Genomic DNA, 13,978 nt, shown 5'->3' on the forward strand with positions numbered 1-13,978 from the left:
TTGAACGATTCAAACCACTAAGCTAGAAAAATTTTATTGTTTTTCAAGGGCGTCCAAAATGTGTTATTTAACCATTTAAATTATTGTTTTACTTATAAATACGGTGTAATTTTCTGATGAAGGGTATCAAATTGGGACACCCTAGCCAAAGGATAGCTACACCCCTGATTTTTTTTTAAAATATCTAATATTGAAGAAATAACATTTAATTTTGTATCGGTAATTAAGTATTATTTTCGATTTTGATAACAGTTCAATACCATTTAGTAAGTTTTATTTTTTTCTAAATCTAGATTATAGGTTGAAGATGAGAAATGCAACATGCTGTGACATCCATTACAAATCAGCAGGATTTCATACTATATTCATAATTCAACTTTGATAACTTACGAACCGTTGGACCTATTGAAGTTTTGTGATGGTAAAAAAAAATGTTGTTAACCTTTATATGTTTAAATAACTATTATTTTATATTTTCTGTAAAAATAATATTTAATTTATTTTACAACCAAGTTCTTAAACTAGTAGTACCTTTTAATAATCATGATATATATGAATAAATAAAATAAAGACAAAAGTTAATAATTTAGAGGGCATAAAAGTTCTATTTTATTGCTGAAAAATAAATGTTTTCAGTAGAAGTGTCAGAACAGCGAAGAACATTCCAGATGTCTTAACTGGACAAAAAAGACCATTTTACCCATACTATTTTTCATTTCACACACGAAAATCCGGTTCAGAACGTAGAAGACTCCAGAAGCAAGTATTGCATTCCTACTTCATCGCTAATAGAAGGACCTAGAATCTCATGCATTCGTATATAAACCCTCAACTCTCATGCTTTAGCTCATCAAAAATCGCAACTCACAAGTCTTCTTTCTGAAATTACCATCAACTTCTTATTCATTTTCACTTTATCGCCTTTTTTTTTGTGTGGTTTTGCTGAGCTTTGAGCATCAATGGCGGATGTGCAGATGGCTGAGGCAGAGACATTTGCTTTTCAGGCTGAGATTAACCAGTTGTTGAGTTTGATCATCAATACATTCTACAGTAACAAGGAGATTTTCCTTCGTGAACTCATTAGCAATTCTTCTGATGCATTGGATAAGATCCGGTTCGAGAGCTTGACGGACAAGAGTAAACTCGAGGCGCAGCCTGAACTCTTCATTCGCCTTGTTCCTGACAAGGTGAATAAAACTCTCTCCATTATTGACAGCGGTATCGGCATGACTAAAGCAGGTAATGTCATTTGCTTCTCACAATTTTATACATCAGTTTTACTATATTCCATTACAGAGGTTTATCTGCTTGATTTTCGCTGTTATTGCATTTTCCTATATGGAGCTTTTCCTGAAAGATCTCTAATGCATGATACAGGAGCGGATACACCATATGTTAGGTGCAGGTTCAATTGAATCCATAAATTTCGAGGTTAAGCATAAATATATGTCTAAAATTATAATAATAAACAGTAGACATGGACTCGTGACTCTAAATTGTAGATCCGCTTCTACATGGATAAGTACGTAATGTACTGTGTAAATATATTTGTTGGCGTTGGAGATCAATGTGTTATCCTTCATTTGGATTCGAATTTATGAAAATGACTGCGAATGTTATATTATCTGTGTGTTGAGTAATTAACTAAATTAGGATTAGGTTCGTCTCTGATAGTTGAAGAATTCTTAGGCCCGTGTAGTTCATGTTGTGTATGAAGTGATCCTATGGTTGAGTTGTAGTAGGGTGTTATATGCTGTAGAGATTCTACAGATTTAGGCGAGAAATGGTACTGATACCTCTGTTTTCTCTGTGGTTGCACAGATCTGGTTAACAATCTGGGTACAATTGCGAGGTCCGGCACAAAGGAGTTCATGGAAGCTCTACAGGCTGGGGCTGATGTGAGCATGATTGGACAATTTGGTGTGGGTTTCTACTCTGCGTATCTCGTAGCAGAGAAGGTTATTGTAACCACCAAGCACAACGATGATGAGCAGTATATCTGGGAATCACAAGCCGGTGGTTCATTCACTGTCACAAGGGATATTGATGGAGAGCAATTGGGCAGAGGAACTAAAATCACTCTCTTCCTCAAGGAAGACCAGGTAATTTCGTAGTTCTAATATCTGTTATATATGTGCACAGAAGCAATAAATAAGAACCTACTGATTTTCCGTAGCCGTACCAAATTGACTGTTAACTTTTTTGAATTTAAAATTAAGATGTGCTCTTGAAAACTGTTGTTTGTTCTTGTTAATGTTCTCTTGTAGTTTAATTAATTTGGTTTGACGTACAATTAAGTTTTCTTAGGCGTTCATCAGTTCTTTGATTTTATTTGTTATTAAGTTGCATTGGTACTTGCAGTTGGAGTACTTGGAGGAAAGGAGAATCAAAGACCTTGTGAAGAAGCATTCTGAATTCATTAGCTACCCAATTTATCTCTGGACGGAGAAGACAACTGAGAAGGAAATCAGTGATGATGAAGATGATGAACCCAAGAAAGAACAAGAGGGTGATATTGAGGAAGTGGATGAGGATAAAGAGAAGGAGAAAGGTAAGAAGAAGAAAATCAAGGAGGTTTCTCATGAGTGGCAGCTCATTAACAAGCAGAAACCTATCTGGTTGCGCAAACCAGAAGAAATTACTAAGGAGGAATATGCGGCTTTCTACAAGAGCCTGACCAATGATTGGGAGGAACACCTTGCAGTCAAACACTTCTCTGTTGAGGGGCAACTTGAATTCAAGGCAATCCTCTTTGTACCTAAGAGGGCTCCATTTGATCTATTTGACACCCGCAAGAAGATGAATAACATCAAACTTTATGTCAGGAGGGTGTTCATCATGGATAACTGTGAGGAACTTATCCCTGAGTACCTTGGATTCGTAAAGGGTGTTGTTGACTCTGATGATTTGCCCCTCAATATCTCCCGTGAAATGCTGCAGCAGAACAAGATTCTCAAGGTCATTAGGAAGAACCTCGTGAAGAAATGCATTGAGATGTTCAATGAGATTGCAGAGAACAAGGAGGACTACAACAAGTTCTACGAGGCTTTCTCAAAGAACTTGAAGTTGGGCATTCATGAAGATAGCCAGAACAGGGCTAAGTTGGCTGACCTCCTTCGATATCAGTCAACCAAGAGTGGTGATGAGCTGACAAGTTTGAAAGATTATGTAACCAGGATGAAGGAGGGTCAGAAAGACATCTACTACATCACTGGAGAGAGCAAAAAGGCAGTTGAAAATTCACCATTCTTGGAACGCCTAAAGAAGAAAGGATATGAAGTACTCTTCATGGTTGATGCCATTGATGAATATGCTATTGGGCAACTGAAGGAATATGATGGTAAGAAACTGGTTTCTGTTACAAAGGAGGGACTGAAGCTTGATGATGAGAGTGAAGAAGAAAAGAAGAAAAAGGAAGAGAAAAAACAATCCTTTGAGAGCCTTTGCAAGGTCATCAAGGACATTCTTGGAGACAAAGTTGAGAAGGTTGTAGTCTCTGATAGGATTGTTGATTCTCCATGTTGCTTAGTGACAGGTGAGTATGGTTGGACAGCTAACATGGAAAGGATCATGAAAGCTCAGGCTTTGAAGGACAATAGTATGAGCTCTTACATGTCTAGCAAGAAGACAATGGAAATCAACCCTGATAATGGCATTATGGAGGAGTTGAGGAAGAGAGCTGAAGTTGACAAGAATGACAAGTCGGTGAAAGATCTTGTGTTGCTGCTGTTTGAGACAGCTCTGCTAACATCTGGTTTTAGTCTTGATGACCCGAATACATTTGCTGCAAGAATTCACAGAATGCTGAAGTTGGGTTTGAGCATTGACGAAGAAGAGGAAGCTGGTGTGGATGTTGATGATATGCCTCCTTTGGAGGATGTTGGTGAGGAAAGCAAGATGGAGGAAGTGGACTAAGGCACTATGCGACTGAAGGCACTATGCTTCCGGTTCATATTGAGTTTCAAGATACCCTAAGTAGTTGTTTTCCTTTTCCTTTCTGTTGAAAACTGTGTTTTGTTCTTCCGAGTCAGTAGTGTCATGTTGTGTAAGCAGCAAATCCGTATATCATTTTAGGATCGTACAAATTAATGGAATGTTAAATCTGTTTTATGATATGCTAATCTTTTCATTGGAAACCCGTATATCATTCTAGTGTACTTATAATAAATTTTCATTGGTCAGACAACATTTACCTTTTTACAGAAACCTTCTCGTCTGATCCAAAGATCCAAAGCCTATTCACACTCGTAATCTTGTTCTTTGTTCAATCAAACACGCGCAGGAATCAGGTGAACGATGCTTAAGAGAGAAAATGAGACTTTCTGAGAAAAAGTGAAGAGTGCACATTTGGAATAAGGCTTAAGAGAGAAAATGAGAGTTCCTGCGAAAATGTGAAGAGTGCAAATTACATATTTGAAATATTTTCTTTAAAAAAAAAAACAGCAATTAGTCAAATAAAAAGATCAATTGCTATTTGATACAGTTGATTAGGTGGAACGCAAAAAAAGCCTTCACAGTTTTCCAATGCTTACGGAACTTTATATAGTTCACAGACGGCAGGGAAAACTTGCACACGTGGAAGGAAGCAGCAACGGAAGCGAAAATCAACCGGTTTGGAAGGCCAAACACCAGCAAGGGAAGCAAAAACCAGTGAAAATCAAGGATCGTCATTTGCATTTGCCATGAAAAAATTACCAACACTGTAGAGGCTGGAGTCTGTCAAAACTTGAATTTACATAAAACCCAGCTTTATATATTTAAGTTCCTGCATCACAACTATTATCTCTCTTCATATCTTACAGTATGTACACAAATATGAACTCCACAAGCAAAAAGAACTCTGAATCTGACATAGCAGCTGCTATCAAACAAACCACAGGCTTCTGGTATTAGTATATGTGCGTCCTGCGATTGCCATTTGTTCCCGAGCAGTTCGGATATGGCTTTCACCGGGACAATAATACTCTCGAGCAAAGAACAATAGGAACGGTGTGCAAAGACTATTGTATGCAATACCCGAACTGAGCATCACTTTAAAGTTGGTTATCATTGATTTTATTTGCACTGCTTCTCCATTTCTATATCATACGATGAAAGAAGCTGCCTCTGCATCAACAGTCAACTATCAATTTGAGATGGAAACTAGAAAATAATTATGCCCCTGACAAGAAAGACAAGAGGGGAGGAAATGCTCAAGACAAAGGATACACCTTAGGAGGGTGACCTTTATATGCAAAATACTTCTCCCACATGAAACTGATACATCTAATACAACAGCCTAACACTTCCTGAACCCGTACACAAACTTCTTTTAAATCAAGCAAATAATTTTTAAAAAAGCCACTCTGGGCTGGAACGATACCAGAAAAGCTTATACAGTGATAGTTGGAATATTGACAGACAACGCACCAGGAGGTTCATGCTTCTGGAACAAGTCATAATAAGGAAGTGCAAGTCCCAAGACAAGTGTGAATATTTTGTATAAATACGAGACGCCGTGCTGTAGGAACGAGAACATGACCAAAATGGTCCTTAATGTATGGAAGTTGAATAGATATTTGCTTGGTAAATCTCATTATGGGTAAAAAGGAAGAGTAGTGCATAAATTAGGACAGAGAAAGTACCATACGTATGCAAAAACTGAAAACCTTTACTCTAAATCATAAAACTGCCGACTCCTTTGCAAAACATTCGGTTAAACTTAACTGTGAAAATCACGCTTCACAATGACCAGAAAAGGCTGAAACAGTTAGATCTAAAGAGGGCGCATTAACATAAGAAGTTATTGATCAGTCATCAGAAGTGTGGTGCTGTCAAAACAATCACCAGAAAAAAGCTGAAACAGAAAATGAAATCTACTGGAACATGGAAAGAACAAAAGTTTTTGACTGAGTGGGTTACATATAAAAAGCAGTTTGTCAGTAAACAGAAACGACGTAAATCTCCACCAGAGATCATAGAGGTCTTCTACCAGTGAGAAGAAAGAGATTCCGAGAATGTGAGACCAGTATTCTTATAGATGATTTATGCAATACATGTATACTTCACTTTGACATGGCCAATATAGCTATCCTAAGATTCTAATGTTCCAACATTCTACCGATTCCCCCTCCCCAATCTCAAAAACTAACCTCCGCTCTCCAGCCTCCCAACTATCTAACCTCCACATTCGTGCTCTCTTCGCCCTCCTGGGTCAGCACCAAGAGGTAAAAGCAGAAGAACTGCAGTCCTCTGCCTTACCACTCGGCCATGTCACCAAAATGCTACAAATACAAAATACATGAAAACAATAACTGCAGATTTCAGTAATTTCAGACCAACCATCCAAATGGCAAAAGAACCAGAAGAAGCTATATCCAACCGAAAGCTTAAGTGAACATTTAAAAGCCATCAGAAATAAGAATGTGAAAAACACATTGCACTTACATGATGCTCAAAATCAGGGCTCGTAAGGTTGATAGAGAGATTTCTCATCAGCAACAACACCTGCACAAGAATCGAGCAGAAAATTTATCTAAATCTCAAATTAAATGCTTGAGTCACCAACTCCAATGAGGAGCATACGACTAATCTCTTTTAGATGGTAAACATGATTTTAAGATAACTGAAAACATATATCTACATGTGTATGATATATTTTAAGGGCCAAAGACTTGGGTGGGGTATGGGAAGGGATTAGCGTATTGTGGATTTAGTTATCGGGTGCATTCTATAGTTGAAGACATCCTTTATTGCCATATGCAACGGTGCAAATTTTAATTACCAGATTCAAGTGTTGCTAAATTTCTATTCTTCCTTCAAAGTGTAGCATCCAGATTGAATGCCCACAGGCTAACATGTTAACAACACACTATAGCAAGTATTTACTAAGCAAATGAATATTGAACATTATATTTTATGACAATCATAAATTCACTACTCCTACCTTTTGCAGGGAAAGAGCAGGCACTGGCAGGGATACGAAGGAGTAAAGTCAGCCCCTATATCTTTCCCCCCGTTATCTATCTAAAGAGGAATTACTCATAGCAATTTGAAGAAATTTTCAACCCATCCTTTCCCTTCCTAAGTCAATGCCAGGAAGAAGACATTAAAATTTGATGAGAAAGGCGTTTGTTGACTAGAGGATGAGAACAAATCCTCCGTGTATGCAGTGACATATAAATTGGAAGAATTAGTCCTTAAGAAAATACAATAATTAAAGATCAGGAGACACCCTCTTTACAGAAGCTTTATCTTTGAAAATACTCCTGAAGACAAAGTTCAAGTTGTATAGGCAAACAAGACAAGAAAGAGGATTAAAGCCACAGGATAATGAAACGGCACAGAATGGAGTGTATACCGTCTCGACATCAATCCGGTCCATTTTTTTCAATTTCTGCAAGTGTCCAGTTACAGCAGGGTCAAATACACTGCCGATGAAATTGTATACTTGAGCAAAGTCTGGCAGAACTGCAGATACAAAAAGAATATACAGCAGCATTAGTGTAGTAAATATTAATTCTATTTTACGAAGAAAAAAAATTAATCCTGCAGAATGACAGCAGTACTATCAATGAATAGAGCGAAGGATAACATGGCATAGAGTAAACCAAATTTAGATCTAGCTAGCATCAAATCAGGCTATGCCAAGAAGTCATCAAATGCAGCAAGGACCATAGCTGCAGATAAAATGTTCTTTTAAAAGAAAATTGCAAAGAAAAAGAAGGTCCAGAAGTCATATTTGGCCATCCAAACTCCAAAGATAAATCACCAACATTGGAGAAAATTCTGGACAAAAACTGCAAACTACAGTTCAAGAAAAACTATGTCAGTTTCACCAACAATAATTTTTTTTTTTGATGACTAGGGAAACCCGCAACCGCTACCCTTTGGGTGCGCACAGGTTAAAATCCCCACTCCTATAGCTCGCAAACCGCATAGGAGAGTAATCCGCACTAAGCAAGCCTGGTGCGACGAGCTCGACCCCAAAGGCAAACCCCTTGCTTTCGCTGGCAAGGGGTTTCGAACTTGAGACCTCCAACATGATTTTCTGGATCACAATTGACAAGAAGCACAAACACACGTAGGGATGGATAAAAATCAGCATGTCAACTTGCTCATTCAGAAGTCAGAATAATAATGAGGACTTTGCAACTGCAGATTTTTATCAATTAACAAAGAGATATTAAGGCCTGTGATTTTCACAAACAAAATGGAGGGAAAGGTTACAGGTTTAAACAATACGAAGCAGTCCACTGGATAAAAGAGAAGGCACTCTTCAATGGGCAAGGAAAAGAGGATAGGATGGTGATAACTTATGTAAATTAGATACAGAGAATATAGCTTAATTGATTTAACAGTGCAAGCATAATAACACTGACTGAAGCTGAGAACTTGAAAAAGAGCTTTATAAGAAGGGAGATGAAGATATTCTGTATCTCGACTACAATTGGAATCATGATTAACTGCAACTTGGCAAGGTCACGTTTTAATATTTACTATACAGCTTTATCACCCTTTACAGGAATTAGACTAATGGCAGCGCCCAACAATAGTGGTTGGTGAACAAAACAAGACTTGTCCAATCGCATATTGATTCCTTACCAAGAGTTTCAGCAATTAGATCTTGATTTTTAAGAGAAGCGGACTCTTCTGATTCAACAGGATTGAGATTTCAAAGCTGGAAAAAAAGATTGCAAATAATTTAACAAGAATAAAGGAAAAACGCAAGGCAAATCCAACTTCTGGGATGTTCTTATCACATGGAAAGATGCTGCTTAACTTCATTCTCTTCCAAGTGTGTCTTCACTTGTCTTGTTACATATATTAAGGTGAATCTACCTTTAGGACCTTATCCCATCTCTTTTACTTACCAATTTGCAATATTTTGGCCAAGTTAAGAACTTAGGGGTGGTTTGGTTGGGAACACCCTGGGGTTAGTTATCCTAGGATAACTTATCCCACCAGGTTTAACTTATCCCATCACTTCTTCATCAAAAAAATAACTTATCCCATCACTATGATATAAATAGTGGGATAAGTTATCTCAAAAATGGCAACCAAACAAGATACAAGAATTTTATCCCCATCACTATTTTTTTTTATCCCTCACACCAAACGACCCCTTAGTGCTACAAGTAGGATTCTTGTGAAACAGGCTTGGATAGAAATTGTTGAGAGGAACATTGTCAAAGTTCTGTGTACAGCTTGGCGTCTAAGCTCCACTTGGTCACTAAGTAACTCTCTTATAAAAGCCATATGTATCAAAATGTTCTTATCAACCTTGACCCTTTTCAGTAAAAGAAATTGGATGTGTGTTGTGAAGGTCTCAAAGCAAATCCGCCTTTCTTCTTCCTTGGTCCATTTTTTTTTTTGAGAATTGGTAAACTCTTCTTCCTTGGTCCATTGGAACAACGGAATTGTCCATCATAAACATAGTTCACATGCTTTATTACTTTTATGTTTGGTGTAAATAGTAGTAGTTCAAATCTGTGATGTGCACCTAATTCACATATCACACACCCACTCTTACCAATTACTGCTAGACCAAAGCCTGGGTGGTGCAGAACCATAATGGAATGTTATTGTAGGATAATAGTTTCACAGCCCAAATTGTTGTCTAATTTCAAGTCTAAAAGTCAAAATGATGATAGGCATCTCCAGAATATCGACTTACCTCTCAGTGAGGGTACTTGAGTCCTCTCCATCACCTTAACTGTTGATTTTGATCTTGGAGTGCTTCCATTACTACTGCAGCAACGGTTATTGGTGACTGGCTGACCTGTTTCTCTCACATTATCTGTCAGAAGAACAGTCAATTACTTCAGTTCAAAGCCCAAGATGTCATAGAAGTGAGATTACAGTATCTAACCAAAGAGAACCCTTAATAACTAAACCTTTCTTCATTTGTGACAAACTAACTGGTGGCGCAGAGTTGTCAGTCCATGACGGCACAGACACAACAGTGGCTGGATTGCTAGGTAACAAAGAAGAATCAGGCCTTTTTACAATTCCAGGTTCCGGTAATGGAAGGGAAGCTTGAAAAGATGTAGGCACCGGTGAGACAGCTGGAGCTGCTGAGATTTCAGAAAGCAAATTCAATTATTTCCATGTATAGCTGATGTAAATAAAATTAAACCACATAAAATAATTCCTACCACTTTTTGTGGCTTTCTGTGGGTAGGGATGAGCAGCTTTTCTTTTTGGCCGAGGAGGAGGAAGATGTTCATTGGTTCCACTTTTCTGGACTTTCAGAAAATATTTCTGAGCATGGCTACGTATCTGCAAAAGTGATCAAACTTTTTAAGACACCTCTGAGCACATCTCCAAAGATTTATGTATAACCAAATAAAAGTAATCCATTTGGTGCATTTCTGCTCTATTTGTTTTTAATTTATGATGTATTTTTTCAGTTTGGGCCGTGAATCGAGCTTTTGTTAGGACATCGTATTTGGTTATTGAGATTCTAATTAATTAACAAACAATATGATCAATTTAAGTTTGAAAGGCTATTGGGTAACAGTGCAACATATAGTTGGCTTCCTTGACGAAGATGCAACCTGTGATTCTGCAAAATATATAAGTTTCATCTGATGATCTGAATACCATACTTCTCCAAAGATAACAAATTGAAGGAAAGCTATGCCCAACTTCATAGCTTCTCCAACAGATCAAAGTCAAAATATTTGATAAAGACATGACAGAAAAACTTATGGAAATAGGAGGGAAAATGAAATACATGACTGAGTGAGAGAGATAAAAATCAATTGGATCTTGTCCCAGCCTAGGGAAGAAAAATAATTAAATAAAGCAGAGGAAAAAAACACAAAAAGAGACATACTAAAACTTCATCATCGTCCTTTTACTTGTGCCATTTCGACACAACAGAAAATCGATTTACATAGATGGGTGAACAGTAAATGTCGTCAGATATAAAAGCAGATGAATAGCTGGAAGGTTCTGAGATACCAGGCCTTTGTTGGTGGCAATTTGGAGAGCTAAAGAAGTGAGAAATTTGCTCCTCATGATATATCTGATCTGCTCATTCCAACAATAAATCTAGCCTACTTTGGATGATATGAAAAAGTTGAAGCCAAAGGGAGAAACTAGAAGGAAAAACTAAGGGATGGAAAAGAAAGGCTCACCGAGATAGGAGAGTAAGTAGAAGTGGACCCTAACTCTCCCATACACCCATAACTTTTGATTTTCGGTTTGAATGTTGAATTACACAACAAACCAAATAAACCAAAAATTCTGGGGTAGTCAGTTCCGACTTAAACCATATAAAGCACATTTCAGAAGCTCATATTAGAAAAAGTTACTCCCTGTGCGCACCCAAAGGGTAGCGGCTGTGGGTTTCCCTTGTCATCAAAAAAAAAAAATTAGAAAAAGTTACTTTAGTACTTTGAGTTTTCCAAGTAAACAAACACAGTCAAAGGCCACAAAGACTTTAACAAGTGATTTTTACTATACTAACAATGACTTTTTCTTTCTCAAAAGAAAGTCTTCTTTACTAGACCAGTAGAGGAAACCGAAATTTCCGATGTGGATTGAAAAGGAAGTTGGAAATGGACATAGATCCTTCTGCCTGTAAGAGTTTTGGAAATATTGCAATGTTTTTTTGGACTTCTTATTTCCCGGTCATTATATAATCCTGATGACAAGTGACTCCACCCGCAGTATAGAAAAGCAAAACCAATTCTAACTTCAAAACAAAAACTCTTGCCACAAGTATAAAGAAAAGCACGGAGATCCTATCCTAAGCAGTTAACAAGTACTCGAAACAAAAAAAAATGGCTCTTTAGTCACTTTACTATCCATTTTACCCACGAAAACTAGCAATTTCAAGGATGATAATTGATCATGTGTGCCATCAGCTCCCTATAACTCATACCTGTAGTAACATTCTCACATGCTTATCTTTGTGACACAAACCCCAATCTTGTGATTGAGATTTTTCCACTAGGTTATTCCTCAGTTGTCAACTATATGCCATGTTATATTTGCAAAATGAACAATTAGACAAGAAATAGTTAACTTGGTGGTAGTTGCTTGTTAGTCTGTTGTCATGTCATATAATAGAGAGGGAGAAATCTAAATTTGCCAAATAAAATGATGGTTCAGAGAAAAGAATAGGTACTTAATAAAATGTGCACATTCTAGGCTGACCTTAATATTACCTGAATAACAGTTTTTGATCCGACAAATGCTTCAATTTTTTTCCAGTCACGGTCAAAGCTGTATGTTAACAAAATGAGCAATCAGTACAAGAAAACGTAACTCAAGGAGACATCTTAGTGTTCTTTCATTCTAGAACTGAATATAGTGACAATAAACAAAGTGATCATGTTCGGTAAAATGAAGCTATTTCTTCAGCAGAATGAGATCAACAGCTTCCAAAACAATGTTGAGATATAAAAAAAAAGTGACTATATAACTCCCTTAAACCTCTAGCAATATAGGGAAAAATTGGCCGACCCCACTAAATTTGGGATTTATAGGTAGTTGAGATATGCGAATTAACACAAGATGCAGAAGAAACAATATGCTGAAGTACACATATCTTGAACTCGTAAAGAAACAAACTTTTATAACAGAAAATCTCAGAAGTCCTTAATTTCATTCGTGAGCAATCTAGTTAACCTAGAAGTATACGAGCAACGACAATGATTCAAAAATATCTTCCCGTCTTTCAACTCAAATTAAACCTTTAGCCCTAAACCACAATGAATTAGCAGTAGAAATTGTTCCTAACTTCAGAACTCACAGCTGAAGAGCTTCGAGGAACTTATCGTGCTCGGGTTCGGTCCAGCTTTCTCGCGACTTGGTAATAGTGTAGGGTTTTCGAATTTTCTTAGACGGGTCATCGGAAGGAGACAACGGGTTGGAGGCGGACGGCGTTGCGGCGGCAGAAGCGGTGGCAGTTGGGTTGGAGAAGGAGCCGAGATTAGGAAGGGCCATGACCATCCGATTCAAGTAGAAAAAAATGTGGGTGGGTTCATGTGATGTTTTGTGTCTGCCAACCTGCCAAACATAAAATGTTGATGATTTCAATTTTTCTTTATCCTCTTTTTCATATATATTTTCTTTTTGTCTTTTGGCAAATAAAAACAAATACATGAAACCAAATTAATTTATTTTAGCTAATAAAAATAATTAATTAGATTTTGTCAAGAATTGAAATAATTTGTAAAAGTAGGAAATTATTACAAAGTAAAAGTGTATATTAGGAGGAAATGTTGAAAGTAGGTAAGTACTAATAAAATTTTTAAGTACTTTGATAAATAAATAATGTGTTAAAAGATAAGTTTTCTTTTGTAACGACCTGTTTAGTCGTTTTGAGCATTAGAGTGATTCTGGGAAAAACTGTCAGGATCGATGGATCCCACGACGGACCGTCATGGGCACGACGGACCGTCGAGGGGGTCTCGTTCCAAAACACTTAGAATTCTGAAATTTGGGTACTGAGATCGACTCTCTGAACTTCGTGACGAAATGGCAGGACGGACCGTCGCAGGCATGACGGGCCGTCACAGACCTTTTATTGAAATCGAGTCTCTGAGCTTTGTGACGGACCTGCAGGACGGACCGTCACAGTCGTGACGGACCGTCACAGTCGTGACGGACCGTCACAGTCTCCGTCAGCTCACTCGGGTCGGAAATTCTGCTAAAGTTTTAAAGGGGCGTTTTGGACTATTCATTCTTAAAATTTTAAAGTTAGTGGGTTAATGTTAATAATTCAATTACTTGGGGATTAAAAGGGATAACCTTGAAGTAATTAGTGGGTTATTTTTATCATCTTTTATACTTAATTATATGACAATTAGGGTAAAAAGAAAAAGGGTTGGAATAAGAAAAATAGAAAGAACAAAGAGAGGGAGAAACGAGCGATCAAGAGAGAGAGAAAACGAAGAAGAACGCAGCTTTGGGAAAGTAGATTGCTTGATCACAATTCTTCGGTGGAGGTAGGTTATGGTTTATGCTATTCGTAGTAAACTCT

The 13,978-nt window shown here is 37.5% G+C and overlaps 2 protein-coding genes across 5 annotated transcripts; one reads left to right on the plus strand and one right to left on the minus strand.

The window, feature by feature from the left end:
- Window positions 1-760: 760 nt before the first annotated feature.
- LOC107023349 (heat shock protein 83-like) lies at window positions 761-4,142 on the plus strand. The gene is made up of 3 exons (XM_015224018.2): window positions 761-1,239; window positions 1,822-2,102; window positions 2,362-4,142. The coding sequence occupies exons 1-3, from the start codon at window positions 960-962 to the stop codon at window positions 3,913-3,915; spliced, it is 2,115 nt and encodes a 704-aa protein (XP_015079504.1). The 5' UTR covers window positions 761-959; the 3' UTR covers window positions 3,916-4,142.
- A 509-nt stretch (window positions 4,143-4,651) lies between these two features.
- Window positions 4,652-13,024, minus strand: LOC107023350 (protein REVEILLE 6). Of its 4 annotated transcripts, XR_001457206.2 has the most exons (9): window positions 12,746-13,024; window positions 12,159-12,216; window positions 10,137-10,260; window positions 9,876-10,055; window positions 9,656-9,778; window positions 7,340-7,449; window positions 6,427-6,486; window positions 6,132-6,263; window positions 4,652-5,106 (listed from the first exon to the last, which is right to left on the minus strand). XR_001457206.2 is itself a non-coding variant. In XM_015224020.2 (8 exons), the coding sequence occupies exons 1-8, from the start codon at window positions 12,943-12,945 to the stop codon at window positions 5,056-5,058; spliced, it is 903 nt and encodes a 300-aa protein (XP_015079506.1). In that variant the 5' UTR covers window positions 12,946-13,024; the 3' UTR covers window positions 4,652-5,055. The 4 variants fall into 4 exon arrangements, 3 of the variants coding, with proteins under 3 accessions (XP_015079506.1, XP_015079505.1, XP_015079507.1); XM_015224020.2 differs by lacking the exon at window positions 6,132-6,263 and having other exon boundaries at window positions 9,876-10,052; XM_015224019.2 differs by lacking the exon at window positions 6,132-6,263.
- Window positions 13,025-13,978: the final 954 nt, after the last annotated feature.

This window comes from Solanum pennellii, chromosome 6 (genome assembly GCF_001406875.1).
Source record: "Solanum pennellii chromosome 6, SPENNV200".
NCBI classification, from domain to species: domain Eukaryota; kingdom Viridiplantae; phylum Streptophyta; class Magnoliopsida; order Solanales; family Solanaceae; genus Solanum; species Solanum pennellii.